We start from the raw sequence: 14,770 nt of genomic DNA on the forward strand, positions 1-14,770 counted from the left end.
AAGTCCCAGGGCGGGGGGGGGGGGGGGGGGGGTGGCGATGGCGCCACGGGGTGGGGGTGAGGGTGGGGACGAAGTTTCTACAGCTTTGCTCCAGTTTCTTCTGGGACGGATGCCCCAAAGAGAGCAGCTGGGCCTGTTCCTTGCAGCTGAATGAGAGGCTTCAACAGTCTTCCCTGCAAATAGCTGCTGCCCCATCCCCATAACCCACTTTAAAAAGCAAAGACAGGCACCGAGCTGTGTCTTTCTTGAGGTGGGTTTTCTGTGCCCTTTACTCATGTCCGCGGTTCCACATTCTCGTGCTGATGCTGGTTTGCATTTCAACCTGAATTCTCGGGATCACTTTTTAGGAAAGCCTGCGGAAATTAAAAAGTAGCCCCAGATGAAAGGAATGCCAAACACCCGCGAGAGCGCTGGCTGGTTCCACATTGAGGTCCACGGCTGTACTTGGAGGGACCCTCCTCCTAATGCGAAGCAGCGGTGTGGCGAATTGAGAATGCTCCCCTCTCCCATCCCCTGTCGGCTCAGAGGCCAGATACGCTGTGTGTGTGACGGGACGGGGACCGCAAGGACGAGTCTCGGGAGGGAGATGAAGCGCCTGGTCCCCTAACTGCTCCTCTAGCGTCTTCAAGGTCTGGTCGGGCCAGAATGAGGATGGGGAGGAAGCTGCCGGGTCGTGCAAATTCAGGGTCAGAGCTGGCCTTTATTTAAAATATGGATATCCTGGGGGCGCCTGGGTGGCTCAGTCGGTTAAGCATCCGGCTTCGGCTCAGACCATGATCTCACGGTTCGTGGGTTCAAGCCCTGCATCGGGCTCTGTGCTGATGGCTCGTGGAGCCTGGAGCCTGCTTCCGATTCTGCGTCTCCCTCTCTCTCAAAATAAATAAATAAACTTTAAAAGAAAAACGTGGACATTTTGTTTATCATGGACATTTTTTGCATTAATTTTGCTTTTTTTCTAAGTGTTCCATTAAAATCATTTATCTTGGTCGCAGACTTGTCTGGCGCTCCCTCCATGTGGCACCTGGCCTGCCTCCCCCGAGGCCCAGCCCTGACTCCAGTGGCTTTCGGCTCTTCCTTGCTTTTCTGAGTTAGCCCGTGCTTTAAGGGGAAAGCACGAGGGTCTCTCACCGCATCCCGTGCGGCCATAAGCCCCCTTTCTCTGGGTTTACATCCTCCCAGCCTCTGCCTCTGCTCATTCTCACAAGCTCTCTCAATCCATCTGTTCACCTCTGCTGCTTCTGCCCCCCGCCCTCCCCACCCCCCACCCCCGCTCCCCGCCACCCTTCTTGCGATGACCAACGCCAGACACCAGGAGGACAGGCAGGAGGGTGGCCTTTCCCTCAGAGCCATTTTCTGCTAACACAATTTTTGAGCCTGACACGGAGAGTAACACAATTAGCAAGGGCCCATTCCGTTCTAGAGAAATCTTTCTTGTGCCAATTACGATGATAAATAGTGCCCTGTGGTTAGCCATGGCCAGCCTCGTGCTCTGGAACTCCAAGGCAGCTGGCTGGCACACCCGGAAACAGAGCTCTGAGGTCATTGTAACCGCGCGAACCGCCGCAGCCCGGGAAACATACGCAATTCGGTAAAAGGGTAGGCGAACCTTTAAACGCAGACACGTCTCTCTGTGTCACCACAACCGCCAGCCCAGAGCGGTCTGGAAAGGAAGCAAGGCCTATACTTCTGGGCTCTTTTGACCCGACGGGACCCTTTCCCTGGAGGGGGCAGCTGAGATCCTTACAATCCAGGCCCGTCTCTGTGAGGACCTAAGTGGGAAGCCGTATCCACAAGCTCCCATCCTTGACCCTGGGCGTTGCTCCTGCACCACGGGTAAACCAGCATGAAAAGAAATCAGCTGAGCCTCTGTTGTCATTCTAGCCAATCTTTCGAGTCAGGAGAGCCTAGCCCAGCTCAGCCTCCTCGATATTATCTTTCTTTTTTAATTTTTCTATTAAAATTTTTTTTTAATGTTTTTACTTTTGAGAGAGAGAGAGAGAGAGACAGAATGAAGAGTCGGAGAGGTGCAGAGAGAGAGGGAGATACAGAATCCGAAGCAGGCTCCAGGCTCCGAGCTGCCAGCACAGAGTTTGACACGGGGCTCGAACTCACAAACCGAGAGATCGTGACCTGACCCAAAGTCGATGCTTAATCGACTGAGCCATCCAGGCGCCCCTCCCTGGATATTATCTTAGCGATTCATTATTATTATTACGCAAGAGTCACAACATCATAATTACTTACCTCACTGGCCTGATGGGAAGTATAAGCACGTATGCAAATAGCTGTAGAAGTATACAGCGTAAAAAACACACCGACACACTGGCTGCGGTGTTATTTGGACAGTCACCCCAAGACCTGCCCACAGGGACTTACCAGGACCGTGTGCATCCCAGTGTAGACTCTGCTGAGACACACCAAGGTGGAAAACACCACAGCCATCAGCAACCCCAGAACAAAGGGATACTGTCGGGGGGAGAAGAGAAAACAAGGCGATTAGACCATGCTCACGTAGTTTGACGCCGTGGGAGGAGAGCATCCTGGCTTAATAGCCACCGGAGTCAATCTCCATTTCCCTAGACCAGCAGTCTGATGGTCTAAAACCATTTGAAAAGTGGGGAAAATGGAGCAAAGGAAAGGGGAGGGCGCCCAGGACCGTAGCGCTGGGAGGAAGTTTCACAACATATAAACTATAAACCTACCAACGAGACTTCGTTAGAACTCGGCCTTAAGCCAGTTTTAGCGGAGTAAATCGTTCTTTTATTTCGACCTATTCTTCTCCATAGAGTAACATGTATGAAGTATACAGTGCTGAGTGAGGGGCAAGGCGGATGGGCCGTACCACCACCTGGAAGCCCAACCAGCTCCGTCCCCGCCGAGTGCTGTGTGGTCAAGTTTGGCAACAGCTGGCTCCCTAAGGAAGCCCAGGGGCAATGGGCCCAAGCGAAGAATGGGCACCTTTACATACGGATGTTAAGGCAAAAATCCAGACTTCGCTAAATCTCAACATTCGCTGGCAGGTAACAATGAAGCCAATGATGAATCTCATTGAATCTCAACAATGAATCTCAACATTCGCTGGCGGGTAACATGAGCGGAAGAATCCGGCTCGTGCGGAGTCATATAAGGAACATGCAGATATTCTGCTCATAAACAGAGACGTAGAGATAAAATCCATGTGCTTCAAGCACTGACGCCTGTGGGGTTTCACGGTGAGAAGGGTAAAGACGACAGAGAGCTGTCGACATTACGGGAGGCTCTGTACAGTCACCTGCTCCGCCAATCGTCACACAACTCTGCAAAGTGGGTTCTATCATTAGGTCCATTCCACAAATGAAGACAGGCTTAAACTCGATAACGCTTACATCGCTATTGAACTTTGGCACAAAGATGCCTTCCCATTAATCATCCCATTTGGCCCTCACAATAGGAGCTGGGCTCAGAGAGGCAGACTGTGCCCAAGGTCGCACAGCCGGTAAAGGGTAAGAGTCAGAACCGGAAGCCACAATTTCCATCTCCAAGCCCAACGCATTCTTTTTTGTTCTTTTTTAACGTTTATTTATTTTTGAGAGAGAGAGAGAGTGCTATCGGGGGAGAGGCAGAGAGAGAGGGAGACAGAGAATCCGAAGCAGGCTTTATGCTATCAGCACAAAGCCTGATGGAGGGCTCGAACTCATGAACCGGGAGATCATGACCTAAGCCTAAGTCAGATGCTTAACCAGCTGGGCCACCCAGGTGTCCCCCCCAACACATTCTTTCTGATTTAAGATGTGAATACAATCACACATGGTCGTACGTCTTTTCTTAACATTTATCATTAACCGGGTCTCAGATTTTAAGAAAAAGTGTTAAGTAATGAGTTAATGCATTCAGAAGTTAGAGTTTGGGCATTAGCCTGAACACGTATAAAGAAACCAGATTTAGAAATGTTACAGCAAAGAACCCAAATAGCTACACATATTTATCATTAAAAATTGACTAGGAAGGGGCACCTGCGTGGCTCAGTTGGTTACGCCTCCAACTTCAGCTCAGGTCATGATCTCACGGTTCGTGAGTTTGAGCCCCACATCGGGCTCTGTGCTGACAGCTTGGAGCCTGGAACCTGCTTCACATTCTGTGTCTCCCTCTTTCTCTGCCCCTCTCCCACCTGTGCTTTGTCCCTCTCTCTCTCAAAAATAAACAAACATTGAAAGAATTTTTTAACTAAAAAAAAAATTGAGTAGGAAAGAAGTCTGCAACAACTCAGGCTGAAAACCGCTACATCATGGGAGCTGAAAAGCATTTTTAAAGAAGGACCAAGTGGCCTTGAAACGAGTATATAAATGGTTCTTGTTGCTGTTTTCTTGCAGTCGGCTGCTACTTGAGGCTTTTTTCCTGTGCAATGTCAGCACGCTCACAGGCCTCTCTGGATGATGAGGACCAGCCCTGGGCCCACCGTGTCCTGCTGGGGCAGGTGTCCTGCATATCATGGAGCTCAGAAGTCTGTGTTAAGTTAATTCAGACAGGCAGTACTGGACAGCTCAGACATTCTGACCCTGGCGTGACGTCTAAGTTACAGCAGAAGATTATACCTGGTTGGATATATTCCTGGGACCCGTCCCTTTCCCATCCGGGAAACTCAGGTCTGACTCCAGGTGACCAGGTAGAAGACTCCAGAGGCAGAGAGCCAGGATCCAGCGCTAACCCTGTCCTTGTCCAACTACATCAGGCTGACCCCCCCCTAGTTCTGCACAACGTAGAACACAGAACGGGCTTCGAGGGTGCAGGGACAAGGCGAAACGACACTGTCGTTTACATACATGACTGCTAGGTTTAACGAAATCTAAATTTTCCAGAGAGTAAAAGGGAAAAATTATTAAATTCAGTGCAAACGTGGAGCCAAACTCCTCAGGTAGGCAAAGCAAAACTTGACCGCGGTACTGACGTAACTTTTGAAAGGTCTGACTGTAATCGGCATCTAAGCAGATATTCATGAAGTGAAATTCTTCCGTTTTCAACAGTTATTAATCTCTTGTCATTTAGAGAGGAATCTAGAAAACACGGAGCCATTATTTCTAGTGGTTGAGCCCCAACCAGGGGCAGAGGCATCCTTAGGAGCCAACGGGGGGGCACAGACTCTTTCCTGCCCTGGGCCCCGGGGAGTCTAGCAAGAGGATTTATCGGGTGGAGTCATCTCAGCCCTGGAGGACCATGTACGAGGATCATAAGCTCCTCACGTCTGCCGCAAACAGAAGATGAGAAAACCGATCACGTACTGTCTGGTCGGGAGCTCTGGTGACGGTGCTCTGGAGGGCAGATGCCACACCCTGGATCCCGGGGCAGTCCATGTCATGCTCGTTGGGGGGGGAGGGGGTGTTATTACTGGGGGGTGTGCCTTTCACTCTGAGGCACAGCCTGACTTGGATGCTAACCCATATGTCCCTTTCTCTACGAAGAAACTGTCACTGATGGCTCAATACATTTCAGTCCCCCCGAGTCTCGATTTCATAAACCTCAAAGCCCCTCAGAAAAGACAACTCTGAAGCAAAACCTCTCTTTGCCACCTCACGGCATGGGTGGCGGCCTCACCTGGTATCTGTCCATCGTAGAGATGAGGAGGGTGAAGGAAATGGTGGTGGCCGCCATGGCGTGGGTAGATGGCATTCCATACTCAGCAATCACTCTCTTCTCCAGTTTCACGACGGGAGGGGAGAAGGGGCGGGGCCACTTCAGGATGTCCTTGGCCATCTGGCCAATATACATCACCAACTGCAAAACCAAAGGACGGGGGTGAGTCTAACCGAGTAAGTGAAATCCCTCGGTTGTGTGAATTTATTTGGGCGATCCCAGTCTGTTGGCGGAAATCCCCTTCCTCTCTGACCCAGCTACCTCCTGGGAAAGTCTTGTAGGATGCGTCTTAGTCCATAAAAAGAGAAACAGGCCGTCTGAACTCCAGAAGACCACTGGGACCCTAAGACAGGACATTAACGCATACCTTAATTTGAATGATATACTCAAAAAGCATTTCCATAGTTCCTATGTGTGCCAGGTACTGTTCTAAGAGCTTTACAGATATTAATTCACTTAATCCAGTGACACCTACGGAACGCAGGTAGAGAACAAGATTCGAATCCAAGGAGTTTTGCTTCAAAATCTGTGGCTTATGCCACCATGATAATACCTCAAAACCGGGAGAGTTCTCAAATCAGACAGTCTTTGTTCTCAAGTTTTAACCAGAAAAGTGACTGTTCTGGGGCACCTGGGTGGCTCAGTTGGTTGAGCATCCAACTTTAGCTCCGGTCACGATCTTGAGTTCGTGGGCTTGAGACCCATATCGGGCTCTGTGCTGACAGCTCAGAGCCTGGAGCCTGGTTCAGATTCTGTGTCTCCCTCTCTCTCTGCCCCTCCCCTATGTGTGCTCTGTCTCTCTTTCTCTCTCTCTCAAAAATAAACATTAAAAAAGAAAAGAAAAGAAAAGAAAAGAAAAGAAAAGAAAAGAAAAGAAAAGAAAAGAAAAGTGATTGTTACAGAGCTTCTGCTTAAGAATTTTTGGGGGGGCACCTGGGTGGCTCAGTCGGTTAAGTGTCCAACTTCAGCTCAGGTCATGATCTCACGGTCTGTGAGTTCGAGCCCCATGTCGGGCTCTGTGCTGACAGCTCAGAGCCTGGAGCCTGGTTCAGATTCTGTGTCTCCCTCTCTCTCTGCCCCTCCCCCATGTGTGCTCTGTCTCTCTTTCTCTCTCTCTCAAAAATAAACATTAAAAAAGAAAAGAAAAGAATAGTGATTGTTACAGAGCTTCTGCTTAAGAATTTTTGGGGGGGCACCTGGGTGGCTCAGTCGGTTAAGCGTCCAACGTCAGCTCAGGTCATGATCTCACGGTCTGTGAGTTCGAGCCCCATGTCGGGCTCTGTGCTGACAGCTCAGAGCCTGGAACCTGCTTCCGATTCTGTGTCTCCCTCGCTCTCTGCCCCTCCCCTGCTTGTGCTCACTCACCCTCTCTCTCTCTCTCTCTCAAAAATAAATAAACAAAAATTTTTTCGAATGTTACTCTATTTTTGAATCTTACACTGTTACTCTAAATGCACGTAGGCAACACACTGGATATAATTTAATTTCTTTCAGTAATCAGGAGCATCAGTAAGATACACGGCAGGAGCATTTCCAACCCTCAAATACAGACAACTCAACCTAGAGTTTTCTCAAGTGATTGTTCACGATGACATTAATGAAGAAACGGCTCCCCTCCCTTTCTCTTAAAGCACAAGATACAAACCAGAATTCGACTTCCGTTACCCTTCAGGGACGAACAGGGAGGACTATCAACCACAGACTTCCTTTGGCAGAGAGCTCTCGAGGTCACTTTCAGGATCAGGCACAAAGCCGGAAGAGCAGCCCCTCTACTCAAGCCTGCATCTGCCATGCAAAGTGTGGCCTGAAGACGGGCCGTGTGTGCCCCACCCTGGGCCCCGGTCTCAAATGCAGCATCTCAGGCCCCAGCCCGGACCTACGGAATGAGAGCCCGGCTTTCACAAGACTCTCAGGTGGCTCGTGTACACATGAGAATTCGAGAAGCCCCACGTGACACTATATCCTCGCACGGGTCCCTTTGTCCCGGGCTTTAATCATAAACCTCCTCATCTTACCACGACCGTATTGATTTTACTAGGCCTCTGTTCAGCTCGTGATGGGTGGAGTCACCTTGCTTTTTGGGACGAGACCGGCCATGAATGCTTTAGGGCCTGGCCACATTCTGGTGCTTTCTTTTAGCTCGCTTAATTCTGAGCATTATTCCAGCGTAGTCACGTCCCCCAGAAGGCACTGCTTATGTTTTGTGCCCCACTGCCATTTTGCTCTGGGTTAAAAAACCAAGAACCACTGTCTGTGCACAGCAGGCCAAATCCACAGGCTTTAAAGCCTCAGTGACAATCACTGAATTCCATAGCTGCGATTTCTAATCGGACTTTGAAATTCAACCTCTTTACCGTCCCCTTATTACCAGGAACTACTGTCCTGGAAACCGGCTCGCTCTTTTATGTTTCCGCCTCCCTCCTGTGAACCTGTAAAAACCGCATCAGACTGACAATTATGTGTGGGGACGGAAAACTTGCAGCCATCACCGACGACCAGGAATGTCTCAGAAGCCGCTTGAGATCCATTTCTCAACACTGGCCCTTCCCCACTCACCAACGAAAACAAAATATTGCAGGCACGGTAATTCTAGTTTGCTTAAGAGTACTTAAAATCCGCAGACAGGAACCCTTGAAATCATTAAGTGAAGACAGCCAGGGGACCTGCAGACAAATTTTTAAATTTCCTTGGAGTTCACAAGTCCCTCTGACTCCGCTCCTATTTTGCCTGCTACGTTTGAAGGATGTTTTTAAGAATGAGGACAGTTGTTCGTTTCATTTAAAAAAATATTACCGCCGCATATTGTTTCTGACCCATAAATTTCAAATACCAATTACTGTAGTGACAGCTCTCCTTAAACAGAAAATAGAGCCCTATTTTTCAAGTCCTAGGGAAGGAATACCTCTTGTGGGCCGGGGAGTCCTGTCTCTGCCCTCGCATTCATTACAGGGAAGCTACAATGAGCCGAGCCCTGTATGAGGTCCCCGTGACACAAACAGAAGGTCTCATCGTAATGCCAACACGCTTTGAAAAAAATTATCCAACGAATCCTATGGAGACGTATACATGTAGAGACAGAATGAAGAAGCCAGAACAAAAACAAAGAAAAAAGAAGTACATACTGTATAATCTTGTTTTTATAAAATTCTTGAAATGTTAACTTTATAGCACAGAAAGCAGACCAGTGGTTGCCAGGAAGGCGGTAAAGAAATTACAAATGGGATATGCACCTAGGCCAAAATACTCCAACCTGTACAGTTTAAGTATGTGGAAAGTTTGCGAACACACTAATTATAGAATTGGACATTTTCGATGGGTGGGTTGTACAGTGTGTGAATTATACCTCAATAAAGCTGTTAAAGACGTGTTTATTGTAGGTCAATCACATCTCAACAAGTGGTTGCCTTAGCTTGGGTTGCCATAGCAACTAAACACAGGCTGGTGGCTTATAAACAAGGGAAACTTGTTTCTTATATTCTAGAGGATGGAAAGTCCAAGATCAAGATGCCAGCAGATCTGGTATCTGGTGGGGACCTGCTTCCTGGCTCACAGACAGCCATCTTGTCGCTGGGTCCTCACATGGCGGAAGGAGTGAGGGAGCTCTCTGGGGTGCCCTTTACATGAGCACTCAGCCTATTCATGAAGGTCCACCCTCATGACCAAAGCACTTCCCAAAGGCCCTACCTCCTAATACCATCCCATTGAGTACTAGGTTTCAGCATGTTAACATTCCAAAAGTTCTTCTCAGGTATGAGGAGATGTGCCGGTGGGTCTGGCCATGAGACACTGTATGGAAGGGCATCTGGATGTTCAGCTTACTAGTACGTTCGGGGAAGAGGCATAGCCAGATCTGATCTGTCCTCTGGTGTCCTGGGCAGAGTGGGGGCAAAGACATCAAGACTAAAGGGAAGGAGGCCAGGTAAGAGAATATTGCAAAATCCAGGTGAGAGATAAAGGTGGGATCAAGGTCAGCAAAAGTGGGGCAGCAGACAGAATTTTTAAATGCTTTGGGGCGCCTGGGTGGCTCAGTCGGTTAAACGTCCGACTTTGGCTCCTGTCACGATCTCACGGTTTGTGAGTTTGAGCCTCGCGTCAGGCTCTGTGCTGACAGCTCCGAGCCTGGAGCCTCCTTTGGATTCTGTGTCTCCCTCCCTCCCTCTCCTCCTTCCCCGCTCTCACTCGGTCTCTCTCTCTCTCTCTCTCTCTCAAAACTCAACACTAAATTTAAAATAAAAAGAAGCATTAAAAAAAACTTTTTAAGACAAAAGAATTTCAAACAGGTTTACAAATTTAAGAATGGCAAGTAGAAATTATTTAAATAAAAGAGGAAAAAAACCCCAGAAATGGATGGACTAGGGACCCAGAGGTGATTGTGCACACAGACGTGTTTCAGTTCAGAAGAGCTGAACTACAGGTCCTCACAAGGGACATGCTATCTCCTGGCAGACATTCCTGATTAGCTCGATGATTACGGGCACCAGCAGCATTAAGAGGGGGGGAAGGCCAGGGATACGATACGCCATTGAACGCACAAGATGGTCACCCTAGGAAATCGTTCTTTGTGTCCAATATGATTCTTGAGGGCTCTGCCGACACCCTTGTAGGTGAACACCTATCTGTAATCCTCTGAAGGGAGAGCCTAATTCTCTGCTAGAAGGAACCACCAAATATTTTCTTGCGAGGTTTGAACACACACTGAAGTTTCTGAGAACTACCAAGGAAACGGAGGGAAGACTGAAATTTCGGTTGATTTGAAACTTTATCTAGAATGGCTAACCACGTGGGGCAGTCGGGTCACCAATGGAAAGGCTGCTCGATGCGTGAGAGGCTCGCACACCGCATGCTTATTTTTTATTTTTATAAATTTTTTAAAAACGTTTATTTATTTTTGAGACAGAGAGAGACAGAGCATGAACGGGGGAGGGTCAGAGAGAGAGGAAGACACAGAATCCGAAGCAGGCTCCAGGCTCTGAGCTGTCAGCCCAGAGCCCAACACGGGGCTTGAACTCACAGACCGCGAGATCATGACCTGAGCCGAAGTTGGACGCTTAACTGACTGAGCCACCCAGGCACCCCTATTTTTTATTTTTAAAGTTTATTTATTTTGAGAGAGAGAAAAAGCACAAGTGGGAGAGGAGCAGAGAGAGGAGAGAGAGGGAATCCCAAACAGGGTCCGCACGGTCAGCGTGGAGCCCCGTGCGGAGCTCGAACATACGAACCGTGGGACCATGACCTGAGCTGAAGTCGGACAGTTAACCAACTGAGCCACCCAGGTGCCCCAGCATTTGCTTATTTTAAAAGTCACCTTATTACAAGGCAGAGTTTTAGAAATTATGTAAGTAGGTCAAATTATCTATGAATAATATGCTTTGAAAGAAAGCAAAGCGGGCACTATAAAACATTTAGAATATAAAAGGAGGTGCTACCATGCTAAGTTTAGGAAGCCAGACACAAAAGACCACATATTGCCTGGTTCCATTTGTATGAAATATCCAGAACAGGCAGATCCATAAAGTCGGACAATAGATTAGTGATTGCCTAGGGCTTGGAGGCCAGATGTCTACAATCGAGGTGTCAGGGGACCGCATTCCTACAGGGTTCTGGGGCAGAGCCCTTTTTTGCCTCTTCCCGTTTCTGGTGGCTGGAGGCCCTCCTAGGCTTGTGGCCACATCCCTGCAATCTCTGCCCCCGTGGTCACTTGCCTCTTCCTCTTCCCTCTGTCTCCTGCCCTTCTGCCCATCTCAACTCTCCCTCTGCCTTTCTCTTACGAGGGTACTGGCCACTGGATTGAAGGCCCACTCAGACATCCAGGAGGATCTCCTCATCTCAAGATCCTTAACTGAATTCATCTGCCATCCTTCTTTTTCTAAAAAAGATAGTGTCCACAGGTCCCGCGTATTAGGATGTAGATGTGTCTTTTTGACGATGACCATCTAATCCACTCTATTCAGCAAATAGTGAGTGCAAGTGAATGACCACGCATTGCTCTGGTTTCAGGATGACCAGAGAGAACAACGCAGATAAGATCTTTGTCCTCATGGAGCATATGAATGGAAACATTAGCAAAAAGTATGCCTAGCTTCTTTGCACTTTATTGGTTCAATAAAACAACATCATCATGCAACAACAACAACAAAAAAGGTGCACTAGATCTTATAGAATCAAAAAGTCTAAAATATTAAAAACATTACTGTAGATATGAGCATCACATGTCATTAGGGAATTATGAAATAAAACAATGAGATATCATTACATATTTATCAGAATGGCCCAAATCTATTTTTTTAAATACGAAATTTATTGTCAAACTGGTTTTCATACAACACCCTGTGCTCATTCCAACAGGTGCCCTCCTCAATGCCCATCACCCACCCTCCCCGCCCTCCCACCCCCCATCAACCCTCAGTTTGTTCTCAGTTTTTAAGAGTCTCTTATGCTTTGGCTCTCTCCCTCTCTGACCTCTTTTTTTTTTTTTTTCCCTTCCCCTCCCCCATGGGTTCCTGTTAAGTTTCTCAGGATCCACATAAGAGTGAAAGCATATGGTATCTGTCTTTCTCTGTATGACTTATTTCACTTAGCATCACACTCTCCAGTTCCATCCACGTTGCTATAAAGGGCCAGATTCCATTCTTTCTCATTGCCAAGTAGTACTCTATTGTGTATATAAACCACAATTTCTTTATCCATTCATCAGTTGATGGACATTTAGGTTCTTTCCACAATTTGGCTATTGTTGAAAGTGTTGCTATGAACATTGGGGTACAAGTGCCCCTAGGCATCAGCACTCCTGTCTCCCTTGGGTAAATTCCTAGCAGTGCTATTGCTGGGTCATAGGGTAGATCTATTTTTAACTTTTTGAGGAAACTTCACACTGTTTTCCAGAGCGGCTGCACCAGTTTGCATTCCCACCAACAGTGCAAGAGGGTTCCCGTTCCTCCACATCCTCTCCAGCATCTATAGTCTCCTGGTTTGTTCATTTTAGCCACTCTGACTGGCGTGAGGTGGTATCTGAGTGCGGTTTTGATTTGTATTTCCCTGATGAAGAGCAACATTGAGCATCTTTTCATATGCCTGTTGGCCAGAATGGCCCAAATCTAAAACGCTGACAACACTAAATGCTGGTGAGGATGTGGGGCAACAGGAACTCTCATCCATCACTGATGACAACGCCAGATGGCACGGCCACTTTGGGAGTCAGTTTGGTGGTTTCTGACAAAACGGAACATTCTCTGACCCTAAGATTCAGCACTCGTGCTCCTTGGTATTTAACCCAAATGAATTGGATGCATTGAACCCGTACACAAGTGTTTATAGCAGCTTTATTCCTAAGTGCCCAGACTCAGATGTGACCAAGATGTCCTTCAGCAGGTGAACGGGTAAATGAACTGCGGTACATCCAGACAAAGGCGTGTTGCTCAGCGCTAAGAGAAGGGAGCTTTCAAGCCATGAGAAGACGTGGAAGAACCTTAAATCCCTACTACTAAGTGAAAAAAAAAAAATCTGAAAAGGTAACATGCTAGATGCTTCCATCTATAGAATATTCTGGAAAAGGTAAAACTGTGAAGAAGTAAAAAATCAAAGGTTGCCAGACATTGGAGGGGAGGAAGGATAGGTGGAACACTGGAAAACTACTGCGTATGACACCATAATGTGGATACGTGTCATTACACATTTGTCCAAACCCATTGAATGTACGACACCAAGAGTGAACTGTAAACTGTGAGCTTTGGGTGATTATCATGTGTCAGTTAGGGTCATCAGTTTTCACGAATGTACCGCTCTAGTGTGGGATGTTCATAATGGGGAGGCTGTGCTTGGTTGAGGGCAAGGGAGTATATGGGAAGTCTCCATACTTTTCCTTTGGTTTTGCTATGAGCCTAAAACCGCTCTAAAAAATAAAGTCTATTAAAAAGAGTACTATGGCAGAAGAGAACCGTTTCTCCATTTAGTTTGCAGTTAAAGAGTATAATGATTAACTTGACGTGGCTTGCCCTAAATGGAGGGCTTCACTCTGTATTGTTGAAGGGCCCTCCTACCTAAAGGGACCAAATTAAGTTCCATCATCCATCACATTCCTTTGGACTGAGGCCCCAAAGGCCTATGTGTAAAGGAAAAATCCATGAGAGGAGGCAAGGCAGGAAGCAATTATAGATCATTAACGCTTTAGCAAACTGTCTGGGTCCCTTGCACGGTGCTGGGGCCCTGTAGCATTTTGTGATGAGGAATTAGCCTATTTGCTTACTTCTGCCCTGATTACAAGATAAAGGAAATATACAGGTGGGGGAAAAAAAATCCACTTCTCTGGATAGTCTACTGTCGATCCCAAGAGGACAAAAGGCTTTCCTAGTAAATCAATTCTGTCAACACAAAACATGTCTTACCGGCATGGAAGGACTTCTAAGTTGGGGTCTGTTCTTAACATCCGGGCCCATCAGGCGCAGTCACAGAAAACAGTGCGTGTTCTCTTAGTGCGGTAGCCCTGTCTAGCTATTACAATCCCAACGGCCACCTTCACTGTGTCTTAACACATCTCAGATTAACAATACTTTACTCTTCACGTTAGTATAAATGAAACCTGGATAGTTTTGAAAATAGAGGATCCTCGAAAGAACATTATTACTAGTCAAGCAGCTACTCGTTCTTTTTTATACACTGAGATCGCCTGGTGCCCCCCCCCCCATTTGTCCTCCCCGCTCCAACCCAAAGCATCCCCATTCTCATGGCATAAAGGCTCCACTGTTGTTATAATAAAAGCTAAGTCCTCTGTATGACACAGGGAGCAACAAGAGTCTGTTTTCAAATTACACCCCCAGCCCCCCAACCCCCCATCCTCCATCCACACACGTATTTTGATAAATGTTAACGTCTGTCTTCCAGCTATCCTCTACCATGGGGGAATGACACTAACAAAAGTGTGTCCCTCAGGTCTCAAAATGGAAACATTTCGAGTCATTGGGATTTATAGCCTACCCATGGGTTTATTTTTTAAAAAGTCAGGAATTAGTTATATCATTCCTTAACTGCTGGAGATTAGAACACTAAGATGTAATCCAAAGACCATAGCTGCTCCACCAGTACATACCCATCTTGTTTCTTAGTCCAACCAAAGGAAGCGTGTTCCCCTTCTTCTCAGGTTACTGATGTGATGATTTGGATAAAGACA

The 14,770-nt window shown here is 47.3% G+C and overlaps 1 protein-coding gene across 4 annotated transcripts in view; it reads right to left on the reverse strand.

Moving 5' to 3' along the window:
- SGPP2 (sphingosine-1-phosphate phosphatase 2) overlaps positions 1–14,770 on the reverse strand; it is a 107,883-nt gene that overhangs the window by 22,081 nt on the left and 71,032 nt on the right. For all 4 annotated transcript variants that reach the window (XM_060623834.3, XM_060623836.3, XM_060623835.3 and 1 more), the window contains 2 exons: positions 5,569–5,748; positions 2,377–2,466 (listed from right to left, as the gene is read on the reverse strand). In XM_060623834.3, coding sequence (XP_060479817.1) covers positions 2,377–2,466; positions 5,569–5,748 — 270 coding nt within the window. The remainder of the gene's footprint in view (positions 1–2,376; positions 2,467–5,568; positions 5,749–14,770) is intronic.

Source organism: Panthera onca, chromosome C1, assembly GCF_046562875.1.
Source record: "Panthera onca isolate mPanOnc1 chromosome C1, mPanOnc1 haplotype 2, whole genome shotgun sequence".
Taxonomy (NCBI): domain Eukaryota; kingdom Metazoa; phylum Chordata; class Mammalia; order Carnivora; family Felidae; genus Panthera; species Panthera onca.